Genomic DNA, 18,057 nt, shown 5'->3' with positions numbered 1-18,057 from the left:
GTCAATAAGCTTATCAAAATTCATTTTAAAATGCATATTTTGGGGAATACACTTGGAAATTCAATTTTGAGTGAAAATATGTTTTAAAGTGTATTTGAATATGTATTTAAATGGAAATTTCCCTGCAGATTGTTTAAAGAAATTTGCAGATTAATGTGGAAACGAGATGGAACAGATTTATGCACAAACACATGTGAAAGTGATACAGACTGGAAATAGACTGATTCATTCACCAGTCTTGAACATTTCACCTCAGTTATAAGAGGCAATATAGAACGGAAACATGAAACTTTCTCAGGCCTTTACGACAACAATGAATACTATAATAGAATAACTCAGGGAGTGTCTTTTCCACATTAAAATAGGTTTTAAATAGGGCTGTGCAGCCCCCCCATCTGCCTCGGAGGCTGCTTTGGGGCTTCCAAGGCAGGCCTGATTTACTTTGGGCTGCTTCACCCCCCCCCCCCAACCCGCTTTGGCCACTGCAGCCATTTGTGCAGGATCTATTTCTGGAAATAAAGGGAGTATTAGATAAGCTTAGATTTTTAAAATGGTGACTCCCTGGAACAGGAAGAAGGCTGCTGGTGTCCGCCCAGGTAAGGAGCTGGGGGCTGGGCGGCGGTAGCAGCATGGCTGGGCTTCTGGATCATTCCAAAGCACTGCCGAAGTGCTTCAGAGTGACCCAACCCTCTTCGAGCTGCTTTGCGCCCCCTCCACCTTGCCTTGGAAGTGGCCCAAAGTGGCCTGAAGCGCCCCCCCCCCTTTGGCTCAGAACTCAGGCTTCAGGCCAAAGTGGTGCAGAGCCCTAGTTTTAAAATGATTTAGGCTGCAATTCTGTATCCACATTCCTGGGAATAAACCCTATTGAATGTATTGGGATGTACTTCTGAGCAAAGATATATAGGATTGTGCTGTTAGCTGACAAATCTTCTCCATAAGAAGCTCCAGTAGTAGGGGTGTATGGATTACTCACCCCATTCCAGTCCGGGGCGTCCGCGGTGGGGGGGATTTGCGTCCCTGCATTAGCCATGATAGGCTACGTATATATCACGGCAAAGAGCAGGGACGCAAATGGCACCTGGTATGCCATTTGCGTCCCTGCTCTTTTCATGATAGGCTACATAAATATATACGTAGCCTATCACTGCTAACGCAGGGACGCAAATGGCGTAGCGGATGCTATTTGCGTCCCTGCTCTTTGCCGTGATAGGCTATGTAAATACTTACATTGCCTATCACAGCTAAAGCAGGGAGGGAAATGGCAGCTGCAAACTGGGGCAGCCATTCGCGGCCGCAGACCAGAGCAGTGGATGGACCGGATGGCTGACAAAAGGTAAGGTCCGTCCCGGGGAAATTTCATGGGGTGGCGGGGGGGATTGCCCCATTCTGCCACAGAATCCAGCCTCATTGGTGTCCGTGGCGGAATTCTCTAACATCCCTATCTAGTAGTACTGGTTTGTTTGTTTAGTTTTTTTAATTTGTGTGAGATCAATCCTATGGACCCTGGAGAGTGCCTCAGGGACCATAGGACTCTTCAGAATCCCCTTCTGAGGTGGTAGACAGTGCCTTGGAAGGGGGGCTCTAGAATCCGATCCCTCCCTCTCTGCCCTCACACCACCATGGAAAGAACCATGGGGAAAGGACTTTCGACAGATCAAGGCATTCAGACCAGACTGGTGGGGCTCTCCAGAGTGCCTACTCCATGTTTCTGGGGTGTCCAGCGGTGGGCAGGAAGATGGTGGCCATGGTTGCCTCTGTTGCTGCCAGCTGGGGAATCACATCCAGTCACAGTGATGGTGGGTGGCCTTCCAGGCAGTGGATGGAAGGGCGTGCAATCCATCACCCATCCTGATCTGCCACCTGAGGCAAGGGTCTCACCATGTCTCATGGGGTGGGACCAGCCATATTCCAAATTTTGGTGGGGCAGCCATATTCCAAATTTTATTTTGAATTCACACTGAAGCATTCCACTTATGGAATGAGAAATGGAAGCTGCAATGCATAAACCTGGGTCCACCAGCCCAAAACACAGAGATAGCAGGATCTGGGGTGTACTAACAATTGTCTCCCACTATCTTAGGTGGTGTTCTTGATAGGACCTAGCCCTGTTCAAAGAGGGTGCAGTGAACATGGGTGGGGGGGCAGGATCACATAGGTGGACCCCTCCCTCAATGTCCCCACAGTACCTTAGCCTAGGTGCATATCCAGTTTGTTTTCTGAACAGGGCTTCTCTTTCCCCTTGTCGTATGAAACTTAATGCCGCAAATGCTCTCCATTGACAATGCCTTAGATAAGCTGGTGAGACTTTCAGGGGACTTCAGCATTTGTGAAAGTTGTGTATTTTGATCTGAATTCCACAACTGGAGAATTTCACATGCAAATCTTATTCTAAAAGTGACATAGACTGGACTATAAGAAGATTAAAAAGAAGTAACCCTGAGGGAAGGAAGTTCAGGTCGAAATTGCACAAAGGAATGCAGAAAGCATTCAAAATCAAATGGTATTGTTTATGAACAGAAACGACAAAAGTTCAAACAGTGAGATAGTATAGTCCCTGAAAATAGATGAGCAGAATTAATCAGCAAAAAAGACCAACATTGCTAAACCCATGAATTGCTTCATTATTTACAATTGAGTGGGCTGGGCTGACTAAAGCAGACATCTATTTTGCAAGGGAGAAGGCAAACATAAACCCAATACAGAGAAAAAGGATCAAGAAATCATAGAATCATACTTGGAGGGGGCCTACAAGACCATCGAGTCCAACACCCTGCTCAGTGCAGGAAGCATGATTCCCAGATGGTTTCCCATCCAAGTACTAACCAGGGCTGGCCCTGCTTAGCTTCCGAGATCAGACGAGATCAGGCACATCCAGCAAGTGAAGCTGGCTTGAGGTTCAGCCAGCTCCTCAAGGTGCCCGCTGAGTCTGCTTTGCTCCTCCCTCACCTTCCCCAGCATCATCCAGACCCCTGGATTGGTCCCAGGAGGCAAGCCAGCCCCTGGGACACCCCGCCCCCGACCCAGTGCTACAAACATCGCTGAGCTGCAAGGGCCTGAACTTACTGATGGGACACATCTCCTCTGTCTGGACTCTCCTGACCAGGTAGAAACTGTAAATACCCTTCTCCAGCTTGAAGATGGACAGGGTCTTTTGTTTAAACCACACATCTGTGAAATGAAATCAGCTCAGCAGTGCAAGGACATCTGTGTTATCTCCCAACAGCTGTTTAGTGAATGCCACTGCTAAGTCAATGATCACTCTTTGTACTTCCTGTATTCCAACCCCCCTTGAGCAAAGTGAGGATAACACATCAGGCATCCGATGAAGTGGACTATAGCACAGGAAAGCTTATGCCATAATAAATGTGTTTGTTTTTGAGGTGCCACAGGAGCCTTTGTTCTTTTTGCTGCCACAGACTAATACAGCCACAGATCTTCTAGGCGTGAGGTTTAGCCAAACCCAAAACATCACAACACTGGAAAGAGAAGTCTGCACCTCTTATCCAACGTGATTCTCCATGTGCCACCTCTCGTTCAGTGGATGTTATTTCGAGAAGACAAGTGTAAGGAGACAGACAATGCTCCACAGGCAGACCTACGTAATGAATCCCAGATTTCTGAAAGATGTGATGCTGTAAATGTGGGAACCTTCCATTGATATATTCAAAACCTCTCTGAAATGAGTGAGAAGCTTGGAAGGATATAGGAGATGCTAATGTACTGCTGATATTGGAGAAGGGTGCTAGGAAAGATCTATGACAATACAAGCAGGCAGGCATGACTTTCGTCAGTGCAACTGTTATGGGAAAAGCTAAATAACAGGAACCAAAAGGAGAACACCTGGAAAGTTACGATTTAATTAAGGACAGTCCGTGTGGATTTGCACAAAATGAATCATGCCTAACAAATCAGATTTATGAAGGAAGTAACAGAAAGACCAGGCAAAGGTTAAGCTGTGGACATAAGGAAAACTTTTGATACAGTATGGCAGAAAACCTGACATATAAATAAAGAATGCCATGGAAGGGAGCAGCAAAGAGACTAGAGAACAGAGACAAGGATGATATGAATAAAGAAGGAGCATGGTCTTGGAATAGAAAGAACAAGAGAGCGAAGATTAGCAAATAACTAAGATATGGTGTTAGATGAGCAGGCACTAACATGATCCTTCAATTGCGGATCCTGTGGTCTGGACACAGACCAACAATATGGCTCTTTTTAAAATTTTGATTAGTTTCTGGCATTTTAGACTGGATCATAGGCCACAGAGAAGTTTCTTCAGAGATGCAGAGCGGCCTGGCAAAATTTGGTACAATTGCTGTTGTTGCTTGATGTAACTTCTGAATGTTACTTAATAGACAGGAGTTAGAACTATCCACTGACATTTTGGGATCCTCTATGACATTTTACAATTATGGCCCCATGGGGATGCTGGGCCTGACATCCCCTCCTCATTCATCTAACCAAGCTCTATGGCTAGTGGAGCCATGACAGGACTTCCCTCTTTTTGCCACTTCTCACAACAGTAGGTATCAGCTCTCCTCTGATTATTTCTCTCATTTATATCCCACCCTTCTTTCAAATCTCTCAAGATGTTTTATTTTAATATTTATATCCAGCGTGGTATAGTGATTAGTGTTGGACCAGGGCTTCGGAGATCTGGCCTCAAGTCCCCACTCAGCCATGAAGCTTACTGAGTAACTTTGGGCCACTCACTGACTCTCAGCCTAACTTCCCTCATAAGGTTGTTGTGAGGATAAAATGGAGAGGAGGGGGACTATCTAAGCCACCCAGGGTTCCTTGAAAGAGGGGAAAAAGTGGTATATAAATGGAATAATAAATGAATAATAAACAAATACCCTTCTTTTTCATATTTCAGGATTCACAAGGTGGCTCAAGGGGTTATTTCAAGTGATCTTAAAATAACCTGATGAGATAGATTAGGCTGGGAGACTTGCCCCAGGCCAGTGAGGGAGCTTTATGGTTGAGCAGGGATTTGAACACGGATCTCCACAGAACAAGTCTACAGTGCCCACTACATCAGTATGGCTAGAGTCTACTCCTTTCAGTATGGCACCCAAACTTTGGCCCCTTTGCCTGCTTCCTCCTACTGCAACTGGAATACCAGTGCTGTAGGAAGTCAGGGCTAGGGAGAGGGAGAGGGGCAGAGAGAGAGAGAGAGAGAGATGTTTTTCTCCTTCTCTCATAATACTAGAAGCTGGAGTCATCCCATGAAGCTGAATGCTGGGAGATTCAGGACAGACAAAAGAAAGCACTTCTTCACACAGTGCATAGTTTAAACAATGGAATTTGCTACCACAAGAAGTATTGATGCCCACCTACTTGGATGGCTTTAAAAGGGGATGAGACAAAGAGAGCCAGTGTGGTGTAGTGGTTGGACTGAGACTCAGGAGATCCACGTCCAAGCCCCTACTCAGCCATGAAGCTCACTCGGTGACTTTGGGCCAGTCACTGACTCTCAGCCTAACCTCCCTCATGGAGTTGTTGTGAGGATAAAATAGAGATGAGGATCATGTACTTTGCCTTGAGTTCCTTGGAGGAAAAAAAGGGTGGGATGTAAATGTATAAATAAATACATAATTCATGGAAGATATGGCTACACACTACCACCAGGATCAGAAGAAGCGTGCCTCTGAATACTAGTCACTGGAGAACAACAGTGGTAGAGGGCTATTACACTCATGTCTTGCTTGTGGGCTTACCAGGGACATTGGCTACAGGATGTTGGACTAGATGAGCCTTCGGTCTGATCCAGCAGGGCTCTTCTTATGTTCTTATGGTAAAACCAAGGAATGTATATTGCTTGTTCCTGCCCTGACTCCATACAGCACTGGATTCTCTTTTTTTTCTCCTTTACCCTTCTTCTACACACACTGTACCTGAGTAGCAGGACTACATGAACCAAAGCAGCATTGGAATTCAACCTGAAGAAATGCTGCCTTTTTTAAAACCCTCCCTTGGGAAGGCCTACCCTTCATGGTCACTTTCATGGTAAGCCATACAATGGCAGACTTTGTGGAGGACAAATATAACTGGTATGTCTATACATGTGTGTGTACATGTGGAAGAAAGGAGAGTGGGGGAGGGACAGGAAGAAAGTCAGTATATTTTTCTGTGGGAAAGAACTAATACAAAATGAGAAGATAAAAATTTATATTGAATGTAGTAAAAAAATGGGATATTATCTCTGTTTTTGAGGGATGGATAAATCTATCAATTTTGTTTTCTCTCAGTTTCTCATTTTTCCAATCTTAAGTTTCATTTATCCTGAAAATTGAGATTTTTAAAAGTTTGCATGAAAAATGTATTTCTGCGCGTGCATTTTTGCCTAAAATACATTTTCAAGCCACTTTCCTAATATAAGACATCTTTGAACATTATTTGTTTCTAATATACAATTTTTCTATGCATTTTTGGACTGGGGAACCCCACTGCAAAATTCAGAAAAGTGCGAAATTTGAAGGATAACTGAGGTTTGGTCTGCACAGTGGTTCAAAAGTGCGAAATTAGGTAAGTTCACATTAAAATGTAAACTGAAGTTACTGAACAAATTTCTCTCCCATGCCTAATCTTTTCTTTTTTCTTCCTGCTACTTACTCAAACTGGTAGTAAATGCAACTGACCTTTCTGACAAGCTGAGACAAAACCAATCACTTACCACATCATCCCTGTCTTCCCATTCAACCTCGGAAAGGTCAACACTGCTGTAGTTGGGTTTTCTTCTCTTTTTTCCTTCTTCATACTAGGGTGACAACAACAACAACAGGTTTTCTTTTAACTAGATGGAAAGGCAGGCAATTTCCTTACTGCCCCCATTCAATCATTACTGCTATGACAGAATTTTAGATGCAATGGGTGATTTCAGCATTTCGTCTGGTTAATAATAAGAGCAGTGCATAGAATTTTGCACACATCTTTTCTAAAACACAACTCCTTTGGATTATAGAAAGGCTTTCCTTTCATAAAAATGTGCCTTTTCCAGAGTCAGAGCACATAACAATCATTAGTATACTCTCGAAACAGAGAGAGCAGAGACAAATACATGTGGACACCTCTTTTTTCTTTTCTTTTTTGACTTTGCATCATATTTTATACATAAATGCCACAGATACATGATACTACAAGCTACTACACCATATGGAAAGTATGTAAGACCTCGGTCGTACTCCCAAAGTTTATAGAAGACATCCTGAACCAGCTCTTGCAGCCATGCAGGAAGCGGTATTTCCTAGAGTGTTATCAACAAAATGTTTACATATTTCTCTTTAACTGAGATAAGGCACAACTCCTGGGAAGTATGGTGTTAATATCTGCTGATACTACACTTTCATCTGTTCTTTCATGGGGGGGAAATGCAAGGAACACAGTAACAAGGCAATGTTATTGTTTTTATCACTAGCATTGTTACACTGTAAATCTGACATTTTTAAATAAACATCTCATGATGACAAATTACTTTGACACTGTTGTTCCCATAAAGTAGGAAAATCCTGCCCCCTGCTGCACATCACAACAGAGACCCTGATAGAATATCTAGCTTCCTTAAGTATGAGTTAGCACTTGTGTCTACACTGGTTTTTGCTAGCTCTTCAAGAACATAGATCAATACATTCTATTAGAAATATATTTTAAGGGCACACATTTAGTTAATCAGTATTTCTCGGTATTAAAACTGGCTGTGCAAAATCCACAGGAAGATATTGGTTTTAAAAATAGTTTTCTGGCACCAAGCTAGGGATTGTGCAAACCCTCCTGAAATCTAGCTGCCTATTCAAATTCTGCCCAATTTCATTTATGTTGCCATTACTTCACTCTAAGGAATGGTTTGCTTCAACAAAAAAGTGCTATGTAATTTTGAGCATACATGTTTTGTTCACAGTTGTGCTGCATCATGGATTTTGTCTCCTGCAAAGCACAAAGAGTTGTATATTTATTCACACACATGGAAGAGAGCTAAACTCCAGAGAATATACATACTCCTGACTGAATCAACATGCAGCAGATTCTACAGTAAATTTCTGGTCTGGGCTAGCATGCCACCTGTTTCAGAACACTATTCTACATTCTAACCTCTCTCTTTTGTATATTGATCCAAGAGAAATAGATTCCCCTTGTTCTGGATAAAAGCAGACAAGAGCTTCCCACTATTACAGTTTCATGCTTGTCCATTCAAATAGGAGTATTGGAACTGGAATAAGGCAGGAATCTCGACAAAGCAGGTATCTTTAATTGCAGCAGAAAGCATCACTCCTCCTCTGCAAAACTTCATGACTTACTCTACTTCTGCAATCAGCTTTGTCTGCAATGTGGATGGGTGAAGGATCATTATCAGAACATATGAAGTGCCAGGCTGCAAAAACACAAGATGGACACCCCCTCCCTTGAAAAATGACATGCAGATGCCCCCTAAGTAGGAGGCCCCCCAAAAAAGGGAAGTCCTAGATGTGTCTCCAGTCAGTTGAGCAAACATATGGCAGAGTCAGTCCCCCTAACCCCAGTGCTGATTCACTGAAACTCAAATTGTTCTAAGACAAAGAGGATTAAGGTGTTGCAACCTTCCAATCTACAAGAAGGGTACATGTTTCTCCTCTTGTCAGAGAGAAGTCACCAAGGTCAGAAGATACAGTAGCTGCTACTGGTTTTCTTATAATTGCCAGCAAGTGCCATACAGCTAGGGGAGGAGTAAATGATCCCCAAAGAAAAAAGATAAATCTCCTTTGCCATCTTTGAAAAAAAGGAGAATTTTCTTTGCTTGGACTTGACAGGAGGCTGGATGAGACTTTGTTTATTTATGATTCCTGCCAGAGTCCAAAGCCTGCCAAACCCCAACCTTCACATACACTCCTAACAGCCCTTAGGCTCAAATTGCTCACAATATAGCACTATGATTTTGCCGAATATACAATTTTTTGTTTCGTTTTCCTAAATGCATATTAGAACATTCTTTTCTCTAATATATGCATTTTTGGACTGTAGAAGTCCATTGCAAAATTTAGAAAAGTGTGACTTTTGAAGGATAACTGAGTTTCCTTAAGCTCAAATTGCTCATAATACAGCACCATGAATTTTGCAAATGGTACTACACCTCTTTGAGGGAAAGAAGGCTGTTTAATAACTTTTTAAATATATACACATAAAAGCCTTTATGCCCATCTTATCTCCTCTCATAACTATCAGTCAACTTTTACATGCATTTATTGCATGGCTCTATGACAACCATGATGTTTCCTACTTCAGAATCATCTGGAGCCAATGTGGCCTAGTGGTTAGAGTGTTGTCCTAGGAGTGGTGGGAACCAAGCTGAAAACCCCATTCAGCCATGAAGCTCGTGACTGGATGACATTGGGCCAGTCACCATCTCTCGGCCTAACCTATCTCGCAGGATTGTTGTGAAGATAAAATGGGTGGGGGACCATGCACACTTCCTTGGAGGTAAAATGAAATAAAAATGTAATAAATTATTAGATATAATAAATATTAAAATAATACCCATTTCCCATATGAGGTCAAAATCAATTTCTGTAAAATCACAACCTGTTGTTTTATTAGACATATTACGCCTACATATAATTAGACATATTATGCTTAATATGTACAGTATAGACACAAGGCAGGTGAGGCCTGAAGTATAGATGGCCAAATTTGTCAGGTTTGGTTTTCCATGTCTGCGTGCGAGCGAGAGAGAGAGAGAGAGAGAGTGTGTGTGTGTGTGTGTGTGTATATAATGGTCTTCCCAGTCCGATTATGAAAAAAAATAATCTGTTAAAATAATACAGGATGTTAATCAATTAAATACATATAACTAATACAAATAATATAGATTATATGTAGCGTATTGCAAAAATATTTAGAACTGAAGTCAGAAAGTGGTACAATGCCAGGGGTTCCAGTAGGATAAGGAATACATTTAGCAAGAATATCAAGACCCAAGCATGCGACAGGGAGGCAGTGGGAGTAATCCTTTTTAAAAGGTATAAATCCATTATGCTAATATCCTTGCCACTTTTTCCACAGATTAAAAAAAAAAACTTGTCTAGTTGTGAGCACTTCTCAGCTAGTTGTGAGATGTATGTAGGAGCAGCACTGGTTCTCAGTCTGAAGCTCCACTGGCGGGTTTTTAATCTTTTTATTTAATTTAGGGAGCAATCCTATGGCCGCTAGACAGCAGCTAGATGGCTATAGGATATCGTGTTATTCGGGAATCGACCTCAGAGCCCGTGCTCCAAGGTCAGTTCCTGGAGAACCGACCTCCTCCCCCCACTTCTGTGCTGCCTCCAAGGCAGTGCGGAACAGCCCCATCCTCCGCGCTCACAAAAGGAGTGTGGAGTGGCCAGAAAGGGGCGTTCTGGGGGGTGTTCCAGGGCAGGAAGGGCAGAAATGCCTGTAAGACACATCCAATGTGTCGTACAGCAGCCTCCTCCCCCACTCAGCCCTCCTGAGGCTAGACAGCCACAGTTGGCTGTCTAGCCAAAAATATAGGGCAGGAGAAGCGCAGAGGGAACAATCCCCTCCGTGCTTCTCCTGCCCTGCCTTGGATAGGTGGTTGTCTCTGAGTTCGGAGGCAGTTGCCCCCGAGTTCGGAGTCAGACGCCTATCTGGATAGGATTGCACCCTTAATGTTGCTATTGTTGTTTGCAGAGCCCTAAGTGGTTTCCTGTGATCATAGTGTCCTGTGGGTTGGATTTATTTTGTAGATGTGCATGATCTATGTGCATGATGTTTTGCTGTTGTTTATTCGGTCAGTCGCTTCCGACTCTTTGTGACTTCATGGACCAGCCCATGCCAGGGCTTCCTATTGGCCGTTGCCACCCCCAGCTCCCCCAAGGTCGAGTCCGTCACCTCCAGAATATCATCTTGCCCTTGGTTGGCCCCTCTTCCTTTTGCCTTCCACTTTCCCTAGCATCAGCATCTTCTCCAGGGTATCCTGTCTTCTCATGATGTGGCCAAAGTACTTCAGTTTTGCCTTTCATATCATTCCCTCAAGTGAGCAGTCTGGCTTTCTTTCCTGGAGTATGGACAGGTTTGATCTTCTTGCAGTCCAAGGCACTCTCAGAATTTTCCTCCAGCACCACAGTTCAAAAGCATCTATCTTCCTTCGCTCAGCCTTCCTTATGGTCCAGCTCTCGCAGCCATAGGTTACTACGGGGAATACCATTGCTTTAACTATGTGGACCTTTGTTGTCAGTGTGATGTCTCTGCTCTTCACTGTTTTATCAAGATTGGTCATTGCTCTCCTCCCAAGAAGTAAACGTCTTCTGATTTCCTGGCTGCGGTCAGCGTCTGCAGTAATCTTTGCACCTAGAAAGACAAAGACTGCCTCCACGTATTCTCCCTCTACTTGCCAGTTATCAATCAAGCTGGTTGCCATAATCTTGGTTTTTTGAGGTTTAACTGCAACCCAGCTTTTGCACTTTCTTCTTTCACCTTCGTCATGAAGTTCCTCAGCTTCTCCTCACTTTCAGCCATCAAAGTGGTATCATCTGCATATCGGAGATTGTTAATGTTTCTTCCAGTGATTTTATCTCCAGCCTTGGCTTCATCAAGCCCAGCACATCGCATGATGTGTTCTGCGTACAGGTTGAATAGGTAGGCTGAGAGTATACAACCCTGCCGTACTCCTTTCCCAATCTTAAACCAGTCCGTTCTTCCATGGTCTGTTCTTACCGTTGCTACTTGGTCGTTATACAGATTCCTCAGGAGGCAGACAAGATGACTTGGTATGCCCATACCACCAAGAACTTGCCACAATGTGTTACGATCCACACAGTCAAAGGCTTTAGAATAGTCAATAAAACAGAAATAGATTTTTTCTGAAACTCCCTGGCTTTCTCTATTATCCAGCGGATATTGGCAATTTGGTCTCGAGTTCCTCTGCCTTTTCTAAACCCAGCTTGTACATCTGGCAATTCTCATTCCATGAATTGCTGGAGTCTACCTTGCAAGATCTTGAGCATTACCTTACTGGCATGTGAAAGAAGTGCCACTGTTCGATAGTTTGAACGTTCTTTGGTGCTTTCCTTTTTCGGTATGGGGATATAAGTTGATTTTTTTCCAATTTGTTGGTCATTCTTGCGTTTTCCAAATTTGCTGGCATATGGCATGCATCACCTTGACAGCATCAAGATTTTAAACAGTTCCGCTGGGATACCGTCATCTCCTGCTGCCTTGTTATTAGCAATGCTTCTTAAGGCCCATTCAACCTCACTCTTCAGGATGTCTGGCTCTAGCTCACTGACCACACTGCCAAATCTATCCCCGATATTATTATCCTTCCTATACAGATCTTCTGTATATTCTTGCCACCTTTTCTTGATCTCTTCTGCTTCTGTTAGGTCCTTGCCATCTTTGTTTTTGATCATACCCATTTTTGCCTGGAATTTACCTCCGATGTTTCTAATTTTCTGGAAGACGTCTCTTGTCCTTCCTATTCTATTATCTTCTTCCGCTTCCGCGCATTGCTTGTTTAAAAATAATTCCTTATCTCTTCTGGCTAACCTCTGGAATTTTGCATCGAATTGGGCATATCTCCCCCGATCACTATTGCCTTTTGCTTTCCTTCTTTCTTGGGCTGCTTCCAGTGTCTCAGCAGACAGCCATCTTGCCTTCGTGGTTTTCTTTTTCTTTGGGACGTTTTTTGTTGCCGCCTCCTGAACAATGTCACGAACGTCTGTCCATAGTTCTTCCGGGACCCTATCTACTAAATTTAGTCCCTTAAATCTATTCTTCACCTCCACTGCATATTCATGAGGAATATTCGTGAGCTCATATCTAACTCATCTGTGGGTCTTCCTTATTTGCTTTAGTCTGATTCTAAATTGTGCAATAAGAAGTTCGTGATCTGAACTACAATCAGCTCCAGGTCTTGTTTTTACCAACTGCATAGATGTCCGCCACCTTTGGCTACAAAGGATGTAGTCAATCTGATTTCGGTGTCGATCGTCTGGTGAAGTCCATGTATAAAGTCGTCTCTTAGGTTGTTGGAAGAGAGTGTTTGTTATGCACAGTGAGTTGTCTTGGCAAAATTCTATCAGCCTATGTCCTGCTTCATTTTGTTCTCCCAGACCATGCTTGCCTGTAATTCCAGGTGTCGTTTGACTACCCACCTTAGCATTCCAGTCTCCTGTAATGAAAATAACATCTTGTTTTGGCGCACTATCCAGTAGGTGCTGCAGATCCTCATAGAACTGATCTACTTCTGCTTCTTCATCATCTGTGGTTGGGGCATACATTTGGATCACTGTGATGTTAAATGTCTTACCTTGAATTCGAACTGAGATCATTCTGTCATTTTTTGGATTGTATCCAAGCACTGCTTTAGCCACTTTATTATTAATTATGAAGGCTACTCCATTTCTTCTGTGGTCCTCTTGTCCACAGTAGTAGATCTGGTGGTCATTTGATGTGAAGTGGCCCATTCCAGTCCATTTCAGTTCACTGACACCCAAAATGTCTATATTTAATCTTGACATCTCCCCAATAACCACATCCAATTTGCCCTGGCTCCAGGTTCCTATGGTGTGTTGATCTTTAGAACATTGGATTCGTTGTTCACCACCAGCACCATCGGCTGCTAGCCATCCTTTCAGCTTTGAGCTAGCTATGTCATCACCTCTGGGGCTAGTTGAACTTATCCTCTGTTCCTCCCCAGTAGCATTTTGACCATCTTCTGACCTGGGAGTCCCATCTTCCGATGGTATACCGACATATCTCTGGTTGTACTGATCCATTTAGTTTTCTTCAGCAAAGGAGATTGTTACCTTGTCGTGGTGCTGGAGCTTGAGCACCTCAATGACATCATGAGCTAAACCGTGAAGGGACATCCAAGACGGGAAGGTCATGGCACAGAGGTCAGACTAAATACGATCCCTGGGGAAGGAAACGGCAACCCACCCCAGTATTCTTGCCATGTGCATGATACAGATGTGCATAAACTATGATGGAGCCTGAATTTGTGAAGTACTTGAAGTGTGTTCGTTCATAAAACAGAAACTCCAGGGATTAAGATTAAGCAAATGTGTGACTCTCTCTCTCTCTTGTAAGAAAAAAAGAGCTAACCTTTCTTCTTCTTTTTTCAAATAAAGATTTGTAGACCAAGGTTATAATTTAAGATTTTAATCCAGAAGTTCTTAGATTATGGTTGGCAATGAAGACCAGTTATTTTGGATTAGATATCCATGCCAGCTGGCAGCAAGAAACTGCCATGCAGTAAAATTTCCAGCCGATACTGCAATGAAAAACCAGCAGTTAACTATGTCACATAAAAGGAGAGGTGGTGGGGGAATAAACCTCAGCTTTCGCACAGGGGCAACATGGGAGCAAATAAAAACAAGTACAGCAAGAAACCCCTGTCAATGTAACATATAAGAACATTGTGATTTCCCACCCCCCACCTTCCAAAACATGCTTATGTTACAAATAACACAGAAAATCTCTAAACTTCTGGTTCTCTGAGTGCAAAAGATTCCAAAGGAGGCACAGAAAGCTGTTTATATAAAGATGAGCTGCTATTGAACCCTTCCCCTGCCACATTTTTGAGTGCACATACTGAATGGGCAGTAATAACAAATACTATCCTAATAACACAAACTCATCCTAGTCTTTGCAATGCAACTGACTATATGGATTACATTAAAACAACTAATAATACTGGGAGCTACTACAAATCTGTCTGTCTGTCTGTCTGTCTGTCTATCTGTCTCTCTCTCTCTCTCTCTCTCTCTCACACACACACACACACACGCACACGCACACCCCTTACACCCACACACACCTTATGCCCACATATTTTAATATATTTTCTAGAGCGGGGGTGGGCAACTTTTGGCCCTCCAGCTGTTTTGGCCTGCAACTCCCATCAGCAATAGCCAGTATAGCTAATGGTGAGGGATGAGAATTGTAAGCCAAAACAAGTTGCCCATCCTTATTCTAGAGCAACATTTGGGCTGTGTTTCCACCAGTGATTTTGTCAGGGTGGACACTGAGCCCATAGAATCCCAGAGTAGTTCTGATTCTGAGGAAGAGCAGTCGCTCCTGGGAGAGGAGCGCGCTCCGCTTTCCCAGGGCCCACAGCTGACGGAGATTCCTCCCACCAGCATTCCTAGATTAGAAAGCAGTCCAGGGAGTGACCGAGCAGAGATAGCAGACTTGGTGGATGCGCGACGCAGACGCAGAGAGCGGCGCCAGATGGAGGGCGCGGAAAGGAGGCGAAGTGCCAGGTTGGCGCGCAAACAACGGCTGCGCCTAGAGGCTCCAAGGGAAAAGGGGAGGGACTCTCCCTAGTCCTTAAGTTCAGGAGTCTGCCAGTAATTCCCTTTCAAACGGGGACCAACTGTTTCAACTTAGGGCATAGGTACTCTGCTGCTCAGATCTAGTTGCTACCTGTAGAGTTGTTAAGTTGTAAAAGAAGAGTAAAGCTTTGAAAGGAATCCCTTTGTCTGTGTCTGGACTTAGCTACTGGATTAGACTGAGAGAGGCCTCCAAGGAGCCCTTGACAGCTTGGTCCCCGTTCCTCTTTTTTTTTTTTCCTCTCCTCTCTCTCTCTCTTCTCCTATTGCCTTATGGAGGATGCCAAGAACCCAGTGGTGCAAGCTCTGGCGCAAGAGAACCAGATGCTCCGTGATCAGATGGCTCAACTAACGGCTGCCGTGCAGAATCTACAGGCAGCGTTTCAACCCCCCCACACCTCCGATTCCCCCACGCCGCAAGTGCCCGGTGGCGTTGCCAGAGAAGTTTTCTGGTGAGAAAGGACTTTTTCAGATTTTCAGGGGCCAATCAGAGCTGTACATGCATCTTAGACCTGAAGATTTCCAAATGGAACAGGTTCGTGTGGGTTTCATCATTAACCTACTGTCAGGCATGGCAGCTAAATGGGCTTCGGGACTCCTGCTCACTAATGACCCCCTGCTCGGGGACTATCAAGGTTTCATGAGAGCCATGGCACGTTTTTTCGGTGACCCCCTGCGCACGCAGACGGCTTCTCGGGAGATTCACCACCTCTGGCAGGGCAAGGACTCAGTTTCCAGCTACGCGACCACCTTTCGCTTGCTGATGCAGGATTTACAATGGAATGATGCCGCGCTACTGGCTCAGTTTTTGGATGGTTTGATCGACGAGATCTTAGATGAGTTGGGATGCACGCCCAGCCCGCCTACTTTGGAGAAGCTCATCCAGACCTGCCTTCAGATAGACAGTCGGCTGGAGGGGCGCCGGCAGACCCGGCGGGGTCCCCCATGTTTCCTGCCTCCTCCCCCACCCCCCGCTCCGGCGCTGGGGGTGGAGGAGACCCCGATGCAGCTGGGGGCTACCCAAGCCTCACAGCTGCCAGAGGAACTTGAGCGCCGGCGAGCTGAGCGCCGATGTTTTCGATGTGGAAACGTGGGGCATTTTGCCAAGACCTGCCGAGTTAAATCCATGGCTCCGCTGCCTCCTCCTCCTCTCCTTCCCCCTCCTCCTCCTTCTCGTCCCCAGGCTTGACTAGACCGCTCCCCAAGCTTGTTGGGGGCCTCCAGTGTGGGGGTCAGCTCCCCACCGGGTGGGTGCCTTCCCCAACCCCCCCATCTGCTGTTGCATGTTCACCTCCGCTCCTCACAGTGGGGTGGGGTGGAGGCCCTAGCTTTAGTGGACTCGGGGACTACGACTAGTTTCATGGATGAGACCTTCGCCCTCTTCCACAGGATTCCTATCCTGCCCCTTCCTGCCCCCTTCGCAGTGCAGACCATTGATGGGCATCCTCTCTCTTCGGGTGAGGTGACCCGTATTACAGTTCCGCTCACTCTGCGCACCCAGTCCCACGTTGAGCAGATTCAATTTCACTTAGCTAAGGTTCCCTTATACCCAGTCGTGCTGGGTTTTTCCTGGCTCTCTAAGCACAACCCTCAGATTTCTTGGGGGCTTCGGCAAGTGGAGTTTGCATCTCCCTACTGCCAGGAGCATTGCCTCACGGAGGAGGTGCCAGTCCCGGCCCAGGCATTAACCCTTTCCCACCCCTCCTTCTCTGCTTCTGGCAGTCCCTCAGCTACCATCATCCCCCCAGAGAAGTATGCAGCTTTTCAGGATGTGTTTGACAAGAAGGGAGGCTGACCGGCTTCCCCCCCAAGGCCTGGCGGCAGCTGCGGTGCCTCATTCTTGGGAGGAGCTCCTTCTCTCTGCACAGGCTCAGGATGCTTTTGTTCGCACAAAGGTGGAGGAATTGGGGCTAGCCTCTGCCCCCCCCACTCTACCCCCTTCTCTTTGTGAGGTGGCCTGCTTTACCATTCCGGCTGGGTCTATGTGCCTTCTAGACCCCTCCACGAGAGGGTCCTCCATCAGTGCCACGACTCCCCCACAGCTGGGCATTTTGGCGTCGCCAAGACCCTGCATGGAGTGACGAGGGATTTTTGGTGGCCTCGTGTGTGTCAGGACGTCAAGTCCTATGTCGCCTCCTGCCCAACCTGCCAGCGGGCAAAGGCCCCCTCAGGCAAGCCCACAGGCTTGCTTCACTCCCTGCCTACCCCCTCAGGACCTTGGAAACTGCTCTCCCTTGACTTCATCACTGACTTGCCTCCCTCACACGGTAAGACCACTATTCTGGTGGTGGTGGATTTGTTTTCTAAGATGGCCCATTTCATCGCCTGCTCTGGGTTGCCCACAGCCAGGGAGACAGCAGAGCTGTTCGTGGCACATGTTTTCCGCCTCCACGGATGGCCCGAGGGTCTCATTTCCGATAGGGGGGCCCAATTCACTGCCCATTTCAGGAGGGAGCTACTGGCATTGCTCCATGTGACGCTCCGTCTTTCCTCCGCCCACCATCCACAGACGGACGGTCAGACCAAGCGCACCAATGCGACTCTGGAGCAATATCTGCGCTGTTATGTCAATTACCAGCAAGATGACTAGTTTTCCTTGCTGCCTCTCGCAGAATTTGCTTATAACAACGCCTGCCATGCTTCCACCCGCCAAACTCCATTTTTTGCCAATTTTGGTTACCACCCCAAGGCCTTCCCGTCCACCCTAGCTCCCTCTTCGGTGCCAGCAGCCCAGGACTTTTTAGAGGAGTTG

At 45.5% G+C, this 18,057-nt stretch overlaps 1 protein-coding gene across 1 annotated transcript in view; it reads right to left on the bottom strand.

Moving 5' to 3' along the window:
* Positions 1 to 18,057, bottom strand: part of CACNA2D3 (calcium voltage-gated channel auxiliary subunit alpha2delta 3) — an 821,063-nt gene that overhangs the window by 164,822 nt on the left and 638,184 nt on the right. The window contains exon 18 of the mRNA XM_084829826.1: positions 6,680 to 6,763. Within this exon, the coding sequence (XP_084685952.1) occupies positions 6,680 to 6,763 (84 nt within the window). The remainder of the gene's footprint in view (positions 1 to 6,679; positions 6,764 to 18,057) is intronic.

This window comes from Heloderma suspectum, chromosome 2 (assembly GCF_057233095.1).
Source record: "Heloderma suspectum isolate Gila_16-S chromosome 2, 16-S_ref, whole genome shotgun sequence".
Classification (NCBI taxonomy): domain Eukaryota; kingdom Metazoa; phylum Chordata; class Lepidosauria; order Squamata; family Helodermatidae; genus Heloderma; species Heloderma suspectum.
The sequence above is the reverse complement of the archived record's forward strand: the minus strand, read 5'-3'. Positions and strand labels throughout refer to the sequence as shown.